At 39.2% G+C, this 24,508-nt stretch overlaps 1 protein-coding gene across 1 annotated transcript in view; it reads right to left on the bottom strand.

Moving 5' to 3' along the window:
- LOC143034309 (uncharacterized) overlaps positions 1-24,508 on the bottom strand; it is a 334,099-nt gene that overhangs the window by 51,891 nt on the left and 257,700 nt on the right. The window contains exon 7 of the mRNA XM_076200244.1: positions 21,421-21,504. Within this exon, the coding sequence (XP_076056359.1) occupies positions 21,421-21,504 (84 nt within the window). The remainder of the gene's footprint in view (positions 1-21,420; positions 21,505-24,508) is intronic.

Below are 24,508 nucleotides of genomic sequence, written 5' to 3'. Positions count from 1 at the left end.
TTAGAGGCCTCCCATCTTTAATCAGACCTCTCCTATTAATACAATCTTTTCCTTTTAGTGACCTAAATACTGTAATCATTTCACCTCTTTCTCTTCAATCTTTCAAAGTTGGCAGAGCCAGTGCTTTTAGTCTTTCCTCATATGGTTCATTTGACAGGCTGTGGACCAGTTTGATTGCTGCCCATTGTATTCTCTTACTCTTGATTATATCTTTCACTATGTGTGGGGACTGATACATATTCCAGTCTGAGCAATACTTAGGTTAGAAAACATCTATAATGTCTTTAGAACTTCTTATGCAAATTCTGTAGACTTTTACCATGTAAAACTGAAAATATACTCATTTTAGAATACATAGGGTTGTTGTAGAGTACACAGAAAAAACTCACTGTGAGGACCCCTTGTGAATGACATTAAATCAAGTGTTACAATGTTTTGATTTTGGTGGCGACTTTTAAGTGCAGATGAGTGTTAAGACTTTGACTGGTGTTGAAACTAGAAAAATACATGGCTATGCACAGCAGATTAATGATAACTTTCTTTACATTCTCCTTAAATTAATGGATTAACAAAGGTAACCAACCTCATCATTTGGTAACCCCGAAGTGCTGGACTCCTAGTACTGCCGCCACCGCCGCAGCCGCCGAGGACCAGCCGCCGCCGCAGCCGCCGAGGACCGCCCCTGCCCAGCCACAGAGGACTGCCCCTGCCCAGCCGCAGCCGCCGCAGTCACCTCCGCCACAGCCGCCGAGGACCGGCTCTGTCCTGTCGCCGCAGTCACCTCCGCCGAGGACGAGCCGCCGCCGCAGCCGCCGTGGTTCAGCCCTGCCCTGCAGCCGCCGCAGCCGCCGTGGTTCAGCCCTGCCCTGCAGCCGCCGCAGCCGCCGTGGTTCAGCCCTGCCCTGCAGCCGCCGCAAATCTACCGCAGACGCCGAGGACCGGCCCTGCCCTGTCGCCGCCGCCGCCGCAGTCACCTTCGCCGCAGCCGCCGAGGACCAGCCCTGCCCTGTCGCCGCCGACGCAGCCGCCACGGTCGTCTCCGCCGCAGCCGCCGAGGACCGCCCCTGCCCCGCCGCCGCAGTCACCTCTGCCGCAGCCGCCGAGGACTGCCCAGCCGCCGCCGCCACGTTCACCTCCGCTGCAGCCGCCGAGGACCGGCCCTGCCCTGTCGCCGCCGCCGCAGCCGCCACGGTCATCTCCGCCGCAGCCGCCGAGGACCGCCCCTGCCCAGCCGCAGTCACCTCCGCCAAAGCCGCCGAGGACCGGCCCTGCCCTGTCGCCGCCGCCGCACCCACTACAGTCGCGCCGCAGCACCAGCCTGCCGCCGCACACACCGCAAGCGCAGCCGCAGCACCAGCCTGCCGTCGCACCCACCACAGCCACGCCGCAGCACCAGCCTGCCGCCGCACCCACCACCGCCACGCCGCAGCACCAGCCTGCCGCCGCAACCACCGCCGGCGCCGTAGCACCAGCCTGCCGCCGCAACCCCCACCACCGGCGCCGCAGCACCAACCAACCAACCAACCGCAGCCATCATCGACTAACGCCGGCGCCGCAGCACCAACCTCTGCCTGCCGCCGCAGCCATCGTCGAACAGCCGCTGCCGACGCCTCAACCATCATGGACGTGGTTCCCAGGCTAACACCAACCATGGACACTCCCGTCAACTCCGCTTCCATCCCCGGACATCCAAGACTGGTTTATTTCACCAGTCACTCGGGGGGGAGTAATGTGGCAACACGCCACATCTGCTGCAGTGTCCCCTAACTGTACATACGTTCAAGTGTACATAATATTGTTAATCTGCATCATATCATTGTGTATACTAATTCCAAAACCAGATACGCAGTTTGAGTTACTCCTGCCTACAACTTGGACAGAATTCTTCTACCCTGATGAGGTAAACAGCCTCATCAGATTAACAATTAACAAAATTAGTTTTTTTGGTTTACCCTTTAAATCTACAGACAGCAGGATGCATAGTCCCATCCTCCATCCTGTTTTAGTTCTCTTTTATGACCAGAGTTGGAAAACTTGGAAGTATTGTTTCCTCTCCTAACACAGGGGTAGGCAAAAATGGAAATATATATTCAGAAAATTGGTACAAGACAGTATTAAGAGTTGGGGGACAGTATATCAGAGGGTCAGTCATAGTACAATAAAGAAGCATAATTTCTCTATGAATAGATATTTCCTCCAACACAGACAAAATGATGTGTAGTTCTGGTCCATAGAGCCATCCCATATAAACCCTAAAGTATCAGCTGCATGCTACTGAGCAAGTTTTTTCTGCACAATAATATGCAGCCAATACTCAAGAAGGGAGAAGACAGGAGACAGGTATGAGTGGGGAGTGGCAGTGTATAGATGATAAGATGATACTGTTATGCAAGGAATGGAGGGGTAGGGGATGGGGATTAAGGGGTGCTTATGTATGATATTTTGATGCATCACAAATGGATTTCTCCCCATCTCTTTTTCTGCATGAGGAGACAGAGAGGGGGTGGGTGCTGATTAAGTGAAACAGTCTTATTACATTGTTTCTGACCCAGTGCAGTAGAGGAGAGTGGAATGGGTGGGAGTGGGTACGTACCTATGACTTGGCTACCTCCCTTATAAGGGGGAAAAAGTTCTGAGTATATGGATAGATAGATAGCAATTTTTGGTTAATGGTTCCCACCTCTGTGTGTTTATATACGGACAGGTATGTGTATTTACCTAGTTATATTTTACGGGAAGGAGAGCTATGCTCGTGGTGTCCCGTCTCCATATCTCATTTTGTCTAGCCTGTTCTTAAATTCGTGTATCGTTAATGTAACACCACATTTTCATCCAACTTGTTCCAGATGTCTATTATCCTGTGGGTAAAGCTGTTCTTTTTCAGGTCATTTCTATAATTGTCTTTTTTTATTTTCTTTCAGTGTCCTCTTGTATCTCTACCATCCCATTTTATTAGATCCTCTCTATCAATAATTTCCATGCCTTTCATGATTCTATAATTAGTTATCAACTCTGCTCTCTCTCTTCTTTGCTCCAATGTCTGTAGCTCAAGTTTTTCCAGCCTCTCCTCATATGATAATTCTGAGAGCATTGGTGCCAATTTCGTAATTGCTCTTGGTATTCTTTCAAGTTTTGTTATACGTTTTTTTGTATTTGGTGACCACATCGTCTCTGCATACTCCAATTTTGGTCTTATCAAAATGACTAGTATTTTCTTTCACCATTTCTTCGTCCAGTTATGTAAATGCCACTTTGATCTTATTGAATTATAAGTTTCTCCAAAAATATTGTTTATATGTTTCTCTGGGGGCATATTCATAATAATGACTCCCAGGCCCTTCTCATTTTCCACTTTCTTAATTTCTTCCTCTCCCAATTTATATGGTTCCATTATTCTTTTTTCCTTCTCCCAAATTCCATTATACTACATTTCTTAATAATGAATTCATCTCCCACTTCCTACTCCATTTCCATATTTTATTGAGATCACTCTGCAGTGACTCAATTTTCTTCAGTGTTCACTTTTTTCAACAATTTTGCATTGTCCACAAAGAAGCTCATATAATTTTCAATTCCTTTATCCATATCATTAATATATATATATATATATATATATAGCAAACATTATTGAGGCCAAAACTGTTCCTTGCGGAACTCCACTAATCACTTCATCCCAATTAGAGTGTTTGTCTTTTATCACCACTCTCGTTTTTCTTTCATGTAAGAAGTCTTCCATCCACTTCAGTAGTTTACCCTGTATTCCTCCTGCAGTTTCTAATTTCTTTAGCAATTTCTAATGTGGCACTTTATCAAAAGCTTTTTTTCAGGTCTAGAAATGCACAATCAGCCCATCCATCTCTTTCTTGTATTTAATCTATTAGTCTTGAATAAAAACACATCATTTAGATAAACACCTAAGCAAGATGCTGTAATGACTATCATTTATTTTATATTTATTTGTTTTGTTATCATTTTCCATTTAATATTATTTGTTTGATTCTCATTTATCATTAGTTATGTCAATTTATTATTATTTACTATTTACCTGATTATTATCTAACTATACCTGTTTATAATCTAACTATACCTGTTTATTATCTAACTATTCAAAAAAAAGGTGACAAAAAGAAACCAAATAAGTATAGGCCTATAAGTTTGACTTCAATCGTAGGAAAAATAATGGAAACTATCATCAGAGATGCTATCGAACATCAATTAGAAAGTAACCGTTTGATAAATGATAGCCAGCATGGTTTCAGACGGAAACGTTCTTGCGTGACTTACTCGAATTCTACAACACAGTTATCTCGAATTATGACAAAAGAAACAATATAGATTTAATATATCTAGACTTTGCAAAAGCTTTTGATACCGTCCCACACGAAAGACTACTTACTAAATTAGCTTTGCATGGAATAAGTGGTAGCCTATTAGGTTGGACTAGTAATTGGTTGAATGGTCGAAAACAGAGAGTTGTTTTAAATGGAAAAACTTCTTGATGGAAAAATGTTGCAAGTGGAGTTCCTCAGGGTTCCGTTCTTGGGCCACTTCTATTCATAGTATATATAAATGATATAGACCATGGACTAAAATCTACTGTTTCCAAATTTGCTGATGATACAAAACTGTGCGGAGTGGCAAATGATCACTCAAACCAATTAGATATTCAAGAAGATTTAGATCAATTACAGCAATGGTCTGAAAAGTGGCTAATGAAATTTAACTAATGTAAATGCAAGGTAATGCACATAGGTAAAAATAACAGTAAGTACGATTACAAGTTATTTGGAAATTCGTTAACAAAAGTGGATAATGAAAAAGATCTCGGCATAATTATCAGTAACAACCTCAAATCATCCAAGCATTGTATTTCAGCCTCTGAGAAAGCAAATAAGATTCTGGGACTGATTGCGCGATCTTTTGATTTCAAAAGTCCATCACTCATTAACAAGCTATATAAATCGTTAGTTCGTCCACATTTGGAATATGCTGTTTCCGTATGGTCACCGAATCTCATTAAAGACATTGACAGACTGGAAAAAGTACAACGGCAAGCCACAAAACTGATTCCAAATATCAAAAATAAATCATACGAAAATCGAATCTGTTTTCCCTAAAAAAGCGTAGACTCAGAGGTGACTTGATACAGGTCTTTAAGATTTTAAAGGGAATTGACAACATCAAAAGTGACAAAATTTTCACATTGAATGAGAATCAGACAAGAAACAATGGTCTCAAACTGTCCGGAAATAGATTCAATTTGAAAGTAGGTAGAAACAACTTTGCCAACCGTGTAGTTAATGAATGGAATAAACTTCCTGCACAGGTAGTGCAATGTATTTCAGTTCGAAGCTTTAAGAATCATTTAGATAAATACCTAAGTAAGATGCTGTAATGATTATAATTTATTTTATATTATTTGTTTTGTTATCATTTGTCTGTCTGATTTTCATTTATTATTAGTTATGTCAATTTATTATTATTTACTATTTACCTGTTTGTTTATTATTTAACTATACCTATGCATTTATGTATTTTATGTTATTTACATTATTATAATTTTTATTCATCGTTTTATTATTAATATAATTTTTTTTCCGCATCCGACCTAGATATGGATCAAAAGGTCTCCTGTCGGCATGTTCCGCCTTTGTAATCCTTTATACCTATGCATTTATTTATTTTATTCATTATTGTTTTTATGTATTCATTTGTTTATCATTGATTTTTTGTTTTGTTTTTTTTTTGCATCCGACTTAGATATGGACCAAAAGGTCTCCTGTCGGCATGATTTGCCTTTGTAATCTTTTGTTTGTAAAGTTTGTGACACATGATCTTGACTAAATCCAAATTGCTTTGGATTTAGTACATTGTTTTTTTCCAAATGCTGTACCCATCTAATTTTGATAATTCTTTCACAAATTTTAGCTACCGTACTTCTAAGAGAAACCGTTCTATAGTTGGTAGGGTCTTCCTTGTTTCCCCCTTGATATATTGGTACTATATTTACTCTTTTCCAATCTTCTGGAACTTTTCCTTCTTTCAATGAACTGCTTATTAGACTATGTATTTTATCTGTTAGTTCATTCCTGCATTCTCTCAAAATCCAGTTTGCCATTTCATCTGGACCATGCAATTTTCTATCATCTAGATTACTCAAGTGATTCATTATTTTTTCCCTTGCTACTTCTATCTCTTTCATAGGGGGGACTTTCTCCTCCCACTTGACATCTATAAGTTGTATGTTCTCCCTTGTAAACACTAATTTAAAATGCTTGTTCATAATTTCTGCCATTTCTATTTCCTCTGTGTATTCAACTCCTCCTTGTAGTTTCTCTAATTCTTGTTTGTTTTTCAGTTTGTTGTTGACAAATCTATAAAATAGTTTTGGTTGATCTTTACATTTTTCTATGCCATCCTTTTCGTATTTTCTCTTTTCTTCTCTGCGCACTTGTACATATTGATTTCTATAAACTATGTATATTTTCCATTTTTCGGGTCTTTCGTCTTTCCTCCATTTTATCCAAGCTTTATCCCTTTTGTCGTTTAACTCACTACATCTTTTGTTGTACCAACATTTTACATATTTTTTTTCTTGTTTTTGTCTTGGAACATACTTTTCCACTCCTTCCTTATAAATTTGTCCATTTTTTTTTCATTTCTCTTCTACTGTTCTACTGTTGCTTCCTCCTTGTGTATCCTTTCATAGTCTGCTTTTTTAACAAATAACAAAAACAAAACAAAATCTCAATTTATCAAAATTTTTCCATACATCAATCTTCCCTTTCTATATTGTTAATTTTTTCCCATGTATTTACTTCATTTAGTTCCAGTTCAACTACTATGTGGTCACTTTTACTTATTGGTGTCTTATATTCAATCTTATCCACCATTTCAGGTTCTGGCATGATTATTAGGTCTAGTCTTGATGGTTTCTCCTCATTTCTATACCGAGTATTCTCTTGTATCCATTGTACCATTGTATGTTCTATAATCATATCAAGTAGTAAATTTCACCATAGGTCATTTCCACCCTTCACTGTCATCTCTTCCCAGCAGATTTCTTTACAATTAAAGTCACCCATTATAACTATTCCTCCTCCATCTTCCATTACCTTATTTAGTGATATCCTTGTGTCTTCTAACATATTCTTGTGTTCTCTTTCTTCCCACAAAGCCGTTTTAGGAGGCACATCATTTACTACAAACTTCCTGCTCTTCCCATCCCTGTCCTCCACTTCCATCATAATCATCTCTATTCTTTCCATATGTGACATTCCTCACATTTATATCCTTCTAACATATTCTTGTGTTCTCTCCCCCACGAAGATGTTTTAGTAGGAGGTACATAATTTACCACAAATTTCTTGCTCTTCTTGTCCCTGTCCCTGTTATCCTTGTGTCTTCTAATATATTCTTGTGTTCTCTCTCTTCCCACAAAGCCGTTTTAGGAGGCACATCATTTACTACAAACTTCCTGCTCTTCCCATCCCTGTCCTCCACTTCCATCATAATCATCTCTACTCTATTCTTTCCATATGTGACATTCCTCACATTTATATCCTTCTAACATATTCTTGTGTTCTCTCTCTTCCCACAAAGCCGCTTCAGGAGGTACAGACGCTCCTCAACTTACGTTTTAGTTGCGTTCCGAACGGCCGAACGTAAGTTGAAAATGAACGTAAGTTGTTACTCTACTATACATCGTAAATTCTATTACCGTATCTTATAAAACACCCCTAAATCATTAATTATACACATAACATTGTAAAATACAGTAAACTTCCACTTATCCGAACTCCAAGAGGGATTAGAAATGTCCGATTAACCGAAATGTTCGGTTAATCCTACTTTTATGTTTCATTCCCGTAGAGTTTTATGCGGTAATGTCGTATGCAATATTCGTACCTGTAAACTTAACATACACATGGAAATGCTTATAATAGTTCATAAACATATTCTATAGAGTATTAACAGCCGATTAGGTGTAAACATGGAGTGTGCTGCCACCGTGTGAGCACTTAGTGAAGCTTGCGGGTGGCGGAAGAGGCGGCGGGGTGTTTGAATGTTCGGTTGAGATCCAAATACATTCGGTTGAAGCGATGGCTACCGTATTGAGAAAATATTCGGTTAATGCGATTATTCGGTTAAAACGCGTTCGGATAAGCGCGAGTTTACTGTAACATTAATTTCAAATAAATTAAATTCAAGCAACATAAATTGAGATGGTGGAGGAGGAGGCAAGGCACATTCAGTCTGTCGTTTGTATCATGTAAACAATGGACGCAGCGTCATGCGTAAGTATCGTTTGAACTACGGAGAGCGCGCTAAACTAAAAAATTCACTCAAAAAAAAATTTACCATTTTTTTTACAGTCAGTTCAAACGTAAAATCGAAAAAACGTAAAACGAATGAACGTAAGTAGAGGAGCGTCTGTACATAATTTACCACAAATTTCTTGCTCTTCTTGTCCCTGTCCTCTTTTTCCATCATAATCATCTCCACTCTATTCTTTCTATATGTAACATTCTTCACATTCATATCTTTCTTAGTCAGGAACATAACTCCACCCCCTTGTTTTACTTCTCCGTTTCTAATCCAATAATTATATGCACCATGTCCTACACTGTTGGGTGGTAATGGACCTTTCAATTTTGTTTCTACAATTCCCATTACGTCAGGCTCTTTTTCCTACAGCTCATTCAAGCCTGTTATTAAACTATCTATATTTGTGTAAAACACTTTTAATTTTCTGTTACCTCCATCCTGTTTTCTGTTTCCCTTCTGTTTTTCTCTACTATGAACCATTTCCTCACTTTCATATCCACTACTCTCCCAATTGAATTTATCTTTTTCTGACTCTGTTATTTTCTCGTTTTTTTCCTTAGCTTCGATTCTTTTTGTTTTGTTTTTTCCTCTCTTTCCTCTTTATTCATATCTCTTTGTATCCATACCTGTTTACATTGATCACTTTTTGCTAGTTTCCCTGTTTTTTATATGACATTCTCTGCTGTTGTTTGTGACCTGAATTTAACCTTAATTGGTCTGGTTTTGTCTATACTGTATTTCCCTTGTCTCTATATTTCTTCAATTTCTTTTCCTATTTCCTGTTCACCTTATTGAACTATTTTTAATACCTTTATTTTTTCTTTCTCATCTCTTACTCTTGTAGTCCTATTTGGATTATGCTTCTCTTCCATTCCTGATATTTAGTTAGTTAAGGTTTATTCAACAAAATAAAATACAATTTATGTATACATATATACAAAATTTTACAAAATTACTTGTTGAAATGGGAAAGCATGAAGCAAAGCTTATGGGGAATTGCTCTTCCTTTAAGGAAATAATTATTTTTATTTTATTTATTTATTTTGGTTACATGTTAGTATGATACATACACATATACATATATACACATATATATACACATATACACACATATATACATATGCAGGAATGAACTGGCAGACAAAATACATAGCATAATAAATAGTTCCTTGAAAGAAGGAAAAGTTCCAGAAGATTGGAAAAAAGCAAATATAGTACCCATATATAAAGGAGGAAATAAAGAGGACCCTAACAACTATAGACCAGTCTCCCTAACAAGTACAATAGCAAAAATGTGTGAAAGAATTGTCAAAAGTAGATGGGTAAAATATTTAGAAAAAAACGTGCTAAATCCAAGGCAATTTGGATTCAGACATGGACGATCATGTGTCACTAATTTAATATGCTTCTATTCAAGGCTAATAGATATAATACAAGAAAGAGATGGATGGGCTGATTGTGCATTTCTAGACCTAAAAAAAGCTTTTGACAAAGTACCACATAAGAAGTTGCTTAAGAAATTAGAAACTGAAGGAGGAATACAGGGCAAACTGCTTAAGTGGATGGAAGATTTTTTGCAAGAAAGGAAAATGAGAGTAGTGATAAGAGACGAACACTCAAAATGGGATGAAGTAATAAGCGGTGTTCCGCAAGGAACAGTTCTGGCCCCAATAATGTTTGCTATATATATTAATGATAGGGATGAAGGAATTGAAAGCTATATAAGCTTCTTTGCAGATGATGCAAGACTACTGAAAAGAGTGAACACGGAAGAAGATTGTGAATCACTACAGAGTGATCTAAATAAAGTACAGGAATGGAGTAGGAAGTGGGAGATGGAGTTCAATACAAAAAAGTGTAGTATAATGGAATTTGGAAAAAGCAAAAACAGAATAAAAGGATCATATAAATTGGGAGAAGGAATAAAAAAAGTAGAAAATGAGAAGGACCTGGGAGTCATTGTTATGAATAATATGTCACCTGAGAAACATATAAATAAGATTGTTGGAGAAACTTATAATTTAATAAGAACAATCAAAGTTGCATTTACATACCTGGATGAAGAAATGGTGAAGAAAATTCTAATGACCCTGATAAGACCAAGATTGGAATATGCAGCAACGGTATGGTCACCAAGTACAAAAAAATGTGTAAAAAAACTTGAAAGAATACAAAGAGCAATTACAAAATTGGCACCAACACTCTCAAAACTATCATATGAAGAGAGACTAGCAAAACTTGAACTACAGACACTAGAGCAAAGAAGAGAGAGAGGAGATTTGATAGCTATTTACAGAATCATGAAAGGCATAGAAATTACTGAGAGAGAGAATCTGATAAAATGGGATGATAGAAATACAAGAGGGCATGGAAAGAAAATCAAGAAAGACAGCTATAGAAGAGATCTGAAAAAGAACAGCTTTCCTCACAGAGTAATAGACAGTTGGAACAAGTTAGATGAGAAAGTGGTGTGTGCAAAAACAATACATGAATTTAAAAATAGTTTAGATAAAATAAGATATGAAGACAGGACCTCACGAGCATAGCTCCTCTTCCCTTAAAATACAACTAGGTAAATACAAAGCCTTTGACAAAGTACCACAGAAAATTACTAAAAAAAACTGGAACACATAGGAGGAATACAAGGGAACCTACCAAAATGGATGGAGGACTTCCTGACTGGTAGAAAGATGAGAGTAGTGCTCAGAGAAAAATATTCAGATTGGAAAGAGGTGATCAGTGGAGTACCGCAAGGATCTGTACTGGCCCCAATAATGTTTGCTATCTATATGAATGACATGGACGAGGATGTGAACTGTTACATGAGCTTCTTTGCTGACGACGCCAAACTGTTAAGGAAAGTAGAAACTGATAAGGACTGTGAAGCACTGCAAGAAGACCTAAATAGGGTATGGAACTGGAGTCAGAAATGGGAAGTGGACTTTAATACTAAGAAGTGTAGCATAATGGAGTTTGGAAAAAGCAAAAACAGAATATCAGGAAAATATACAATTGGAACCAAGGAAGTAAAGAAGGTAGGATCCGAAAAAGATTTGGGAGTAATTATCACGAACGACTTGTCCTATGATAAACAGATTAACAAAATTGTCAGGGAGACTTACAACTTGCTAAGATCAATAAAAGTGGCATAAGGCCTAGACTAGAGTATGCGGCGACATTGTGGTCCCCCAGTACCAAAAAGAATATAAAGAAAGAATCCAAAGAGCAGCTACAAAAATGGCACTTGCACTTGCAAACCTATCATATGAGGAGAGATTGGCTAAACTGGAGTTACCGACACTGGAGCAAAGAGAGAGAGATGACCTATTGACCATCTACAGAATCATGAAAGGCACAGAGATACTCGATAGAGAGGACTTACTTAACTGGGACAAGAGAAACACAAGAGGACATGGAAAGAAAATAAAAAAACATAGCTATAGAAGAGAACTGAAGAAAAACAGTTTTCCACATAGAGTTTTTGGACACTTGGAACAAACTGGATAATGAAATAGTATGCGCAAAAACCATTCATGAGTTTAAAAGCAAACTAGACACTGGGAGATACAATGGCGGGACACCATGAGCATAGCTCCCCTTCCCGCAAAATAAAACTAGGTAAATAGGTAAATACATATATATATATATATATATATATATATATATATGTAATGAGATGCGACACATTTCTTTTTATCTGCTAAGTCTCTTACTGTATTCTCCTTCTCTCTCATCACTTTAATAACTGTGTCCTTAGTGTGTTCCTTCATCTGTTGTTTCACTATATCTCTAAATTCAATTTTGTTATCCTCTTGCACTTTTTTCCAACCACTTTCCTCTTTTGCCATGGACTCTTTATTTTCTTTATTATTCCTTTTTAATTCCTCATTCTCATCCTTTAATTATCTTAACTGTACTTTTAATTCTTCTATTTGTTTATTTAGGTTCTGGTTCTCCTTTAGTTCTTCCAGTTTATCAACTCTTTGTGTAATTAGTGCAAGTTGGCTAAACCTAACCTCCCATGATTCTTCATTTTTGTTAGTTTTTCCTCTAGAAATAATTATCTCCACTTTCTATTGGGCTGTTCTTATCTATATTCCTACTTTTAACAGCTTTGCTTACTTGATCGACATCATCTGTGTCGTCTGCACATCTTTTGTTTGCACCTCTTCTGACGTCCGAGGCACGTTCCTCATCTTCCTCATTTTCTTCCACTATCCTCAATAATGCCTCCCCTTCTCCATTTATCACCTGTCCACTGCACCACGAGCTTTCCCCTTCCCTACTACTACAACACAGGTACTCCCTCGTCGCTGAAATTCACGAAAATTAGTTGTTGTTTTTCAGAGTTCCAATCATCGCTGTCAGTCCGACGATGTGTGTGTACACACACACACACTTGTCGGATGGACGGTGAGGATTAACGGTTCTGAAGAAAAAGTGAAATTTTCGTGGACCTCAACGGAAAGGAAGTACCTATTGTATCTACAGGGAAGGGGATAACTCGTGGTGTCGTGGGAAAGTGAGGAAAAAGGAGAAGGGAAGGGATTACTGAGGGAAATGGAAGGAAACGAGGAAAGGGAAGACTTGGTACATGAGGCCAGACGTCTTGTAAACAAACGAAGGACCGATGATTTTGGTGATGGGATTAACAAAAATGTAAAGATTAGAAATATAGATAAGAGCAGCACAATGGAAGGTGAGGATAATAATTTCCAGGGATTTAATGAGGGTGGGGGGGATACCAACCTCCCCCGATTGACAAGACTAGAGGAGAAACTTGATAAGATGATCGAACATTGGGAAGACAGGTTCGGTAACGTAACTAACATTGCGCAGAGAGTTGAAAAGTTGGAAGAACTAGAGAAGGCGAACAAAAAAAAATAGAAGAATTAAAAAGACAGTTAAAAGAAGTAAAAGAGGAGAATGAAGAATTAAAGAGGAATAATAAAGACAATAAAGAGGCCATAGCAAAAGAAGCACATGGTTGGAAAAAATCCAGGAAAACAGTAAAGTTGCATTTACTGACATAATTAAACAGCAAATGAAAGAACAAACTGAATACTCAGTTATCAAAGTGATGAGACAGAAGGAGAATATAGTAAGAGACTTAGCAAATAAAAAGAAATGTATAATTATATTAGGAATGGAAGAGAAACATAACCTAGATAGAACTTCAAGAATCAGTGAGGAAAAAGAAAAAGCAAGCAGTTTACTAGAATTAGTTCAGGAAGATGAACCTGAAATAATGAAACAAATCAAAGAGATGATTAGGCTCGGAAAATATAGTACAGATAAGACCAGACCAATTAAGATTAAATTCAGGTCACAAACAACAGCAGAGAATATCTTAGCAAAAACAGGGAAGCTAGCAGCAAGTGAACAATATAAAAAGGTATGGATAAAAAGAGAAATGAATAAAGAGGAAAGAGAGGAAGAAAAAATGAAAAGGTAAGAAGCTAAAGAAAAAAACGAGTCCAGAACGGAATCGGAAAAAGAAGAATTCTACTGGAGAGTAGTGAATATGAAATTGAGGAAATGGACCATAACAGAGAGAAACAAAAAAGAAACAGAGAATACAATGGAAATAACAGAAAATTAAGAGTGTCCTACACAAATATAGATGGATTAATAACAGGACTGAATTAACTGAACGAGTATCTGAAGGAAAAAGAACCGGACATAATGGGAATTGTTGCGACAAAATTAAAAGGTCCACTACCACCCAACAGCATAGGACACAATGTATATAATTATTGGATTAGAAACAAAGAGATGAAACAAGGGGGTGGAGTTATGTTCCTGACTAAGAAGGATATAAACGTGAAGAGTGTCACATATGGAAAGAATACAGTAGAGATGATTATGATAGAAGTAGAAGACAGAGATAAGAAGAGCAGAAAGTTTGTAATAAACTACGTGCCCCCAAAAACAGCCTCGTGGGAAGAGAGTGAACATAAAAGTATGTTAGAAGACACAAGAATAACATTAAACAAGATAATGGAAGATGGAGGAAGAATAGTTATGATGGGCAACTTTAATTGCAAAGAAATCTGCTGGGAAGAGATAACCGTAAAGGGTGGAGAAGACTCATGGGGAAATGCTCTACTTGAGATGATTATTGACCACACAATGACACAATAGATTCAGGAGAACACTAGGTATAGAAATGAAGAATCATTGAGACTAGAACTAATAATCACATCAGAACCTGAAATTGTGGAAAAGATAGAATACCAGGCACCAATAAGTAAAAGTGACCACATATTGATAGAACTAGAACTAAATGAGAAAAAATACATGAAAAGAAATGAACAATATAGAAAAGGAAGATTGATGTATAAAAAAACAAATTTTGATAAAATAAGAGAATTCTTTCAAATGAAAAATGGGAAAGAATACACAATGAAGATACAACAGTAGAAGAGAAATGGAATATTTTGACAAAATTTTATAAAAAAAAAAAAAAAAAAAGGAGTGGAAAAGTATGTCCCAAGACAAAAACAAGAAAAAGAATATGTAAAGTGCTGGTACAACAAAAGTTGTAGAGAATTAAAAGACAAAAGAGACAAAGCTTGGACTAAATGGAAGAAAGACAAAAGACCTGAAAAATGGAAAATATATACTTGTTATAGAAATGAATATGTACAAGCGTGCAGAGAGGAAAAGAGAAAATATGAAAAAGATTTCATAGAAAAATGTAAAGATCAACCAAAACTTTTCTACAGATTTATAAACAACAAACTGAAAAACAAACAAGATCTGGAGAAATTAAGACGAGGAGGAGTTGAATACACAGAGGAAATAGAAATGGCGGAAATTATGAACAAGCATTTTAAATCAGTGTTTACAAGGGAGAATATACAACCGGAAGAGATCGAATGGAAAGAGAAAGTCCCCCCTATGAAAGAAATAGAAGTAACAAAGAATGAAATAATGAAACACTTGAGTAATCTTGATGTTAGAAAATCGCATGGACCAGATGAAATAGCAAACTGGATTTTGAAAGAATGCAGAAATGAACTGGCAGACAAAATACATAGCATAATAAATAGTTCCTTGAAAGAAGGAAAAGTTCCAGAAGATTGGAAAAAAGCAAATATAGTACCTATATATAAAGGAGGAAATAAAGAAGACCCTACCAACTATAGACCAGTCTCTCTAACAAGTACAATAGCAAAAATTTGTGAAAGAATTATCAAAAGTAAATGGATAAAATATTTAGAAAAAAAAAAAAAAAACAGCGTGCTAAATCCAAGGCAATTTGGATTCAGACAAGGACGATCATGCGTCACTAATTTAATATGTTTCTATTCAAGGCTAATAGATATAATACAAGAGATAGATGGGCTGATTGTGCATTTCTAAACCTAAAAAAAGCTTTTGACAAAGTACCAGGGCAAACTGCTTAAGTGGATGGAAGACTTTTTGCAAGAAAGAATAATGAGAGTAGTGATAAGAGACAAACACTCAAAATGGGATGACGTAATAAGCGGTGTTCCACAAGGAACAGTACTGGCCCCAATAACGTTTGCTATATTAATGATATGGATGAAGAAATTGAAAGTTATGTGAGCTTCTTTGCAGATGATGCAAAACTATTAAAAAAAGTGAACACGGAAGAAGATTGTGAGTCACTACAGAGTGATCTAAATAAAGTATGGGAATGGAGCAGGAAGTGGGAGATGGAGTTCAACACTAAAAAGTGTAGTATAATGGAATTTGGAAAAAGCAAAAACAGAATAACAGGATCATATAAATTGGGAGAAGAAGGAATAAAAAAAGTAGAAAATGAGAAGGACCTGGGAGTCATTGTTTTGAATATGTCACCTGAGAAACATATAAATAAGATTTTTGGAGAAACTTATAACTTAATAAGAACAATCAAAGTGGCATTTACATATCTGGATGAAGAAATGGTGAAGAAATTTCAATCACTCTGATAAGACCAAGATTGGAATATGCAGCAACGATGTGGTCACCAAGTACAAAAAAATGTATAAAAAAAAGTTGAAAGAATACAAAGAGCAATTACAAAATTGGCACCAACACTCTCAAAACTATCATATGAAGAGAGACTAGCAAAACTTGAACTACAGACACTAGAGCAAAGAAGAGAGAGAGGAGATTTGATAGCTATTTACAGAATCATGAAAGGCATAGAAATTATTGATAGAGAGAATCTGATAAAATGGGATGATAGAAATACAAGAGGGCATGGAAAGAAAATCAAGAAAGACAGCTATAGAAGAGATCTGAAAAAGAACAGCTTTCCTCACAGAGTAATAGACAGTTGGAACAAGTTAGATGAGAAAGTGGTGTGTGCAAAAACAATACATGAATTTAAAAATAGTTTAGATAAAATGAGATATGAAGACGGGACAGCACGAGCATAGCTCCCCTTCCCGTAAAATACAACTAGGTAAATACACGTCGGTCGAAGTGACAACGAAGTTTGGAACTCCAGGAAAAATTCAAGTTTCGTCGATCTCAACGAGGGAGTACCTTTGTTGTTTTAATAGGGAAGGGGAGAGCTCGTGGTGTAGTGGGAAGGTGAAAAAAGGAAAAAAGGGAGGGATTACTGAGGAAAATAGAAGGGAATGAGGAAAGGGACGAACGGGCCCCGGACGTTCGAAGGGGTGTAAACAAAAGGAGTGCAGAACACACAGACGAGATAGAACAGGGGAGCAGAGGTGTCAAAAGCAGAAATATAGATAATAGCAGCTCAATGGAAATAGAAGATACCTGCTTTTATGGATTTAATGAGGGAGGAGATGACAACCTCCCTGACTAGTAAATCTAGAGGAGAAACTTAAGAAAAAAAAATGAACGAAGCATTGGAGGTTAGGTTTAACCAATTAACACTAGTTACCCAAAGAGTTGATAAACTGGAAGAACTAAAGGAGAATCAAAACTTAACTATAGAAATAGAAGAATTAAAAAGTTAAAACTAAAAGATGAGAATGAGGAATTAAAGAGGAAGAATAAAAAGAACAAAGAGTCCAAATCAAAATAAGCACAGGGTTGAAGAAAAGTCCAAGCGAACAACAAAATTGTATTTAGAGATATAGTGACACAACAGAAGAAGGAACAAACTAAGGACACAGTCATTAAAGTGATGAGAGAAAAGGTGAAGCATAATCCAAATAGGACCACAAGAGTAAAAGAGGAAAGGGAAAAGGTAAACAAGTTATTAGAAGTAGTTCAAGAGGATGGACAAGAAATTGAAGAAATGTATAGAATAGGGAAATACAATACATATAAGACCAGACCAGTTAGGATCAAATTCTAGTCACAAACGACAGCAGAGAATATCTTAGTAAAAACAGGGGAAACTAGCAAACAGTGATCAATATAAACAGGTATTGATAAAAAGAGAAATGAATAAAGAGGAAAGAGTAAGATGAGAAAACAAAAAGACTAGAAGCTAAGGAAAAAACGAGAAAATAACAGTCAGAAAAAGAGAAATTTTATTGCAGAGTAGTGGATATGAAAGTGAGGAAATGGTTCATAGCAGAGAAAAATGGAAAAGAAACAGAAAACACGATGGAAGTAGAAAATCAAAAGTGTCTTACACAAACATAGATGGCTTAATAACAGGCTTGAACGAACTGAATGGTTACTTGAAGGAAAAAGAACCGGATATAATGGGAATTGTAGAAACAATATTGAAAGGTCCATTACCACCCAACAGTGTAGGACATGGTGCATATATTTATTGGATTAGAAACAGAGAGGTAAAACAAGGGGGTGGAGTTATGTTCCTGACTAAGAAGGATATAAATGTGAGGAATGTCACATATGGAAAGAATAAAGTAAATATGATTATGATGGAAATGGAGGACAGGGATGGGAAGAGCAGGAAGTTTGTAGTAAATCATGTGCCTCCTAAACGGCTTCGTGGGAAGAGAGAGAACACAAGAATAACACTAAATAAAATAATGGAAGATAGAGGAGGAATAGTTATAATGAGTGACTTTAATTGTAAAGAAATCTACTGGGAAGAGATGACAGTGAAGGGCGGAAACGACCTATGGGGAAATGTACTAGGTGATATGATTATAGAACATACAATGACGCAATGGATACAAGAGAATACTAGGTCTAGAAATGAGGAAGAACCATCGAGACGACCTAATAATCACATCAGAACCCGAAATAGTGGACAAGATTGAATATACGACACCAATAAGTAAAAGTGACCACATAGTGGTTGAACTGGAACTAAATGAAGAAAAATATATGGAAAAAACGAACAATATAGAAAGGAGGAACATTGGTGTATGGATTTTTTTTTTAATAAGAGAATTCTTTCAAAAAGCAGACTGGGAATGGATACACAAGGAGGAAACAACAGTAGAAGAGAAATGGAATATTTTGCCAAAAATTTATAAAGGAGTAGAAAAGTATGTTCCAAGACAAAAATAAATAAACAAATAAAAAGGATATGTAAAGTGTTGGTACAACAAAAGATGTAGGGAATTAAAAGACAAAAGGGATAAAGCTTGGATAAAATGGAAAAAATACAAAAGACCTGAAAAATGGAAAATACATACTAGTTATAGAAATCAATATGTACAAATGTGCGGAGAAGAAAAGAGAAAATACGAAAAAGATGTCATTGAAAAATGTAAAGATCAACCAAATTTTACAGATTTGTAAACAACAAACTGAAAAACAAACAAGAATTAGATAAACTACAAGTTGAATACACAGAGGAAATAGAAATGGCAGAAATTATGAACAAGCATTTTAAATCGGTGTTTACAAGGGAGAACATACAACCTAGAGATATTGAGTGGGAGGAGAAAGTCCCCCCTATGAAAGAGATAGAAGTAACAAGGAATGAAATAATGAATTACTTGAGTAATCTCGATGTCAGAAAATCGCATGGACCGGATGAAATTGTAAACTGGATTTTGAGAGAATGCAGGAATGAACTAACAGACAAAATACATATTCTAATAAGCAGTTCCTTGAAAGAAGGAAAAGTTCCAGAAGATTGGAAAAGAGCAAATATAGTACCAATATATAAAGGGGGAAACAAGGAAGACCCTACTAACTCAAGGCCGGTCTCTCTTACAAGTACGATAGCTAAAATTTGTGATGGGTAAGGCATTTGGAAAAAACAACGTGCTAAATCCAAGGTAATTTGGATTAGACAAGGACGATCATGCGTCACAAACTTAATGTGTTTCTATTCAAGGCTAATAGATGTAATACAAGAAAGAGATGGATGGACTGATTGTGTATTTCTAGACCAGAAAAAAGTTAATACAGAACGAGTTGAACACAACAGCATTCTGGCACTTATTAATCTTCTTTCTAATTTTCTCAATTCTTCTGACCGTAGATTTGCTTCAGGAGGATGGGCAAAGACAAGTCGACCTAAGTCTTCAATTTTCAATTAATTTTTCGACTACAAAGAGTAATCTTCAAAATAATATAAAGAATTACAGTCTTACAAAGTTACATGATACAAAGTTAACAATTTTACACGGGAAACATGGGCTTATATACTGGGGGGGGGGGGTTAAGGTCGGGGAGTGCTACTTCTAGGTCTAGTGGGTGAATTGAGTAGGATGAATACTATTATCTCCCTGTTCATTGCCAGTTTCTTATCAAATATATCGGTGTGATCGACTGTCACAACTGTTATCGTCTCTATGTACCGTCTTTTGTGCATTTACTTTCGTATTGTAAGTCTTTCACTTTCTACTTTCCTTTCATCACTGCCACTCACAATTTCAGTAGGAAGGTCCTGTGCTTCCGATCATCTGACTTAGTCAAGATCCACTTAGTATTATGTATAGGAGGGGGGAATTAATACATACCTACATATACCAAAGGCTTTTTCCCCCCACATGGGGGTAGCCAAAAAGAAAAAGGCATAGAAACCACTCACACCCATTCCATTTCCTATATATTCCACTCCCCTCCACCCTCCCTATCTTGGCACCTCCTGGATGACGGGTCATCCCTGCATCCTGTCCACTGCCCTGGGTCAGAAGCAGTGTCGCAAGACACAGCACATCCACAGCAAGGCCGCTTCATAAATTCGGCGCCCCCCCCCTCTCCGTCCCCTCATGCAAAAAAGGAGACGGGGAGAAATCCCTTCGGGCTGCGTCAATTTTTTTTTTCTCATACATACTTCCTCAACCCCCCATCTCCCACCCACTCCCCCTCATGCATCACAGCATCATCTATACACAACCCCTCTCCATTCACCCCTATCTTCTGTCATCTCCCGTCCTTCCTCCACAGACATTCCTCTCCTTTGTAATGCCCCTTTCACCCCATCCATCCATCTCATCCTAGGACGCCCCCTCATATTCACTCCTTCCACCTCTGCCTTCCACACTTTTTTTTACAATTACTAATCTTTCTTCACTCATTCTTTCCATGTGTCCAAAAGGGAATTAAACGGAGCTTAATTTTTTCTTCTTCTCGAATATTACTACACTTGGTTCTTTAAGTTACACCAGGGGACTCCCGTCGGGAATACTCAATTTGGGCCCTACGTCAGTTCTGCAATGGCGTCATGATTTCTTTTGTCCAATGATATTCAATGTTATTTTTAAGAACTTCCCTAAGTGCGTGATCTCACAATCGTGAACCAATTAATTTTTCTCCTCCACCCGTTCTCCAACCAGATCCACCGTTACAATCTCGCATGCACTATTGACTCAAAGCAATTAGACAGAGAGTGAGCTTGTGCAGCTCCTTCGCCTACGAACTGTTGTTCACCAAACACCCGATTCATAAAAATTAAACTCTCTCCACCTACCCCTCTATCTACCTCATTTGTCTACCTATATCTACAAGCCTCTTACAATCGGAGAGGGAGAAAGAAATAAGAGCACACCAATTCAAAGTCAACAGTTTTTTACCTATCCAGGTCATAGACAGATGAGGAAAGGTGAGGAGGAAGAGAGTTCCACAGCTTCCAGTGGATATAAAGAAAAAACATGTAACATATCTAAAAGCCTAGTGTTGTGTGGACTCCTATGGATATGAGGCACACACGCACAAGTTCAAAAGAACAGGCACCCTGAAAATTGCAAAATAAAAACAGAGGCTACTTTGACTCACCTCGATATCATCCTGATCCTCGTAGTCAGAGGAGTGTGAGTTGGACTGGCCGTCTTCACTTCCCCCACTGACGCTGCTCCGACTCTGTGGGAGAATGGAACGAGGTCAGTGAACTGGTGAACATCTCAATTCCACATCTGTGCTTGGTCATGAAGTTGTATGCTGTGAGATGGCTATGGGGAGGAGCCATGGAAAATTAGACCTTTAATTGTATTACAATCAGTGAAGAAAATACCCTGATAATAGAAAATACAAGATGAATTAAGAAAAAAAATAAAGGGTTTTGGTAGAAAACATGTCATTTGCAAGGGTGTAAGACAAGTGCAAGGAGGGACAGCAAACAGCTAAATTCCATGACTGATTATTCGAACATTTGTGAGTGCAAAATTTAGAAACATTCACAGGTATATCCCTATTCTTGAACACAAGCAGGTTATGTGGTAGATGTTGACAGAGTTGTCACAGTGATAGAATGCTGATAGGGTAATTCTCAGTATTCTTCTAGCCCCCGTCACCACACCTCTCATGCTAAAATATCCAAAAATACCAGAAATATAATAATGATAAAAAAGTACTACCATGATGGCAATCCGTGCATACGGTAAAGAAAGACCCCACAGGTTTTCATGGAGACAAATAGCTATCAACATAGTATTAAGAGGAACAGTGACTCATATAGGCAACAAAGGAGCCACGAAAAGAAACTGAGGAGGTTATGGGAAGAAGATCAGACCAATTATAACAACAGATATAAAGAACAGCCAAATTACTTTATGATCTCTGGTTTCTCTTGTAAGAATCCTTTCACCTCCAAGATAGTCAGCAACAATCCCTCAGGTTAACCCATATATCTCTCATGAGAAGTATACTACCATGTACAGTATTGTGTATGGGGGAAGTAAGGGTGATGTTTTCTGTTTCCTGTGTGATCTGGGGTGGCAGCATCTGGGGCTTGACAGTAAGAGAAAATTGATGTGGCCAAGGGAGAAAAGGGGAGAAGAGAATAAAAGCAGAACGAGGCCTATAGAACAGGCACTACAGAGCCAGGTCCAAGCATGGGTGTTTTAGCACGAGAGTACTATAATGATCTCTAGTGGCGGAAGGACCTTGGCAATGTCGCACAACACTTCTACTCTACTATTTGTGCTTAGAGCTGCGATATCCTCTTCCATATGTTGGTAGTTCCAGGGTGATAATTGTTGGTAAATTTTCAGTGGCAGGAAGGTTAGTCCAGGGATTCCTTAATCTATGCTTCCACATGCCTCTCTTCCTGAGCCTCCCACATGCATTCCAGGATGCTTGAAAGCATACTAATATAAACGCACTCAAGTACACATGTGCCAACCTCTCCTCATCCCTATGCTAAGACAGGCTCTTCAATGCACACACGCGCGCGCACACACACACACACACACACACACACACACACACACACACACACACACACACGAGCGCACGCGCGCGCGCGCGTATTACCCTCTTGAAGATGACTTACGGAGGCGGCCTCCGGCAAATCAGCAGCCGTGGTCGTTTGTTGCCGGCGCAGTTTGCCCAGGAACCTGAGCAAAGTGCCCTGCTGAAGAAGTTTGTTGTTGGGTCGGGGAGACGCCGACCTCTCTCTCAAGGCATCGACCTCGACAGGAGTCGAGGTTGTCAAGGCCACGTCCGGGGTGGGCGTGGCTTCTTGTGAGGGCGGAGAGAGAGTTATTGTAATGTCCGGGGTAGAAGACGGGGTCGGGGGCGTGGGCGACGACTCGGGGACGGACGTCGCCGGAGAGGGGCAGCCATTGACCGTCCCCCACTCGCTGGTGCCCTGAGTGACCGGCGAGCGCTTCCGAAGTCTGAAAGCGTTCTTGTACTTCTGGTTCCATTTGTTGGACTTCCTTCTTCGGAAACTGGAAGCGGGGGACATCGAGTTCCTCCGAGACTCAAGGAACGCACTGTCTTTCCCCAGCGCCCTCCTGAGGGTAGGCGTGACTTCGCGCGATAGCCGCAGCCAGAGGGCGGCGTCGCCCGCACTCTGGCACTGGGCATTACTCGGGGGAAAGTCCTGAGGTTTCTCACGGGAGACCAACGTCTGCGAAAGGTCGCGGAACCGCCTCGGTAGGGTTTTCGAATTGAACTTCGTGCCTTTGCTACTGCTGCCGCTCGGGGTGTTCTCCCCAGTGGGGGAAGTCACTTCGAAGAGGGATTTCCTCTTGAACCAGAACTCGGACTTTCGCCACGTGTCCCTCAGCGCCCTTGATGCCGTGCCGAAGTAGCTGCGGTCGCGATTACCACTGTTCTTCCTCCGAAGCCGAACGACCTCCGTCGGGTTATTTTCGGCTATGTCTCTGTGCAAGGACGCCAGGTGTAGCAAGAGGGGGTCGAAGATGTTCTGCGGCGACTCTGGCGAGACCCCGGTCGTTGTGTCCTCCCAGTCCTTCTCACTGTCGACCTCTGATTGACTATTCTCCTCTGACGTTATTTTAGTGTCTACCAGTTCGTCAACCTGGCTAACCCCCTTGACCTCGTTCTCACCCTCCCACTCGAAGTGTCGCCTTTGATCACCACAGTTCACCCCCGGCCGCGAGGGTACCGACACGCGGCTGGACAGAGTAACATCAGGAAGGTCAGAAATGTTTTGCTTTTCATAATTTGAATATTTACCACCAGCTTCCACATGGGGCATTTCGGGATCCGAGTAACTTCGGGACTTCTTTGGCTCATTCTGTACTTTTGGAAAGCTTGAAGGCTCTCCGACTTGGGGCCCCTCACGAGTGGTTTCGACAGGTCTGGAGAGACTTTGGACAGGCTGAGGGGAACTTGAAGAAGCTAAAGACCTTTTTCCACTTACTTGAGCTGTGCACGTCCGGGATCCTGGGGAACACTGCTGAGGATTTGCACCCTCTGGCAACACCGGGACTCCTTCGACGGCGAGGAGCGGCGGGTCTCTGGAGGCCGGGTTCCTCCGCGTGTGTTGAGGGCTCAGCGTGTTGACCGGACTCACGTACCCCTCTTCTTCGCTCACTGGCACGGAAGAGGACCCTCTTGAACACGGTTGACTAGGGCGCTGCAGGGTGTTCGACGCCCGGATGCTCTTCCTCCT

This window comes from Oratosquilla oratoria, chromosome 17 (assembly GCF_046742065.1).
Source record: "Oratosquilla oratoria isolate Oo_2021 chromosome 17, ASM4674206v1, whole genome shotgun sequence".
In the NCBI taxonomy this organism is placed as follows: Eukaryota; Metazoa; Arthropoda; class Malacostraca; order Stomatopoda; family Squillidae; genus Oratosquilla; species Oratosquilla oratoria.
The sequence above is the reverse complement of the archived record's forward strand: the minus strand, read 5'-3'. Positions and strand labels throughout refer to the sequence as shown.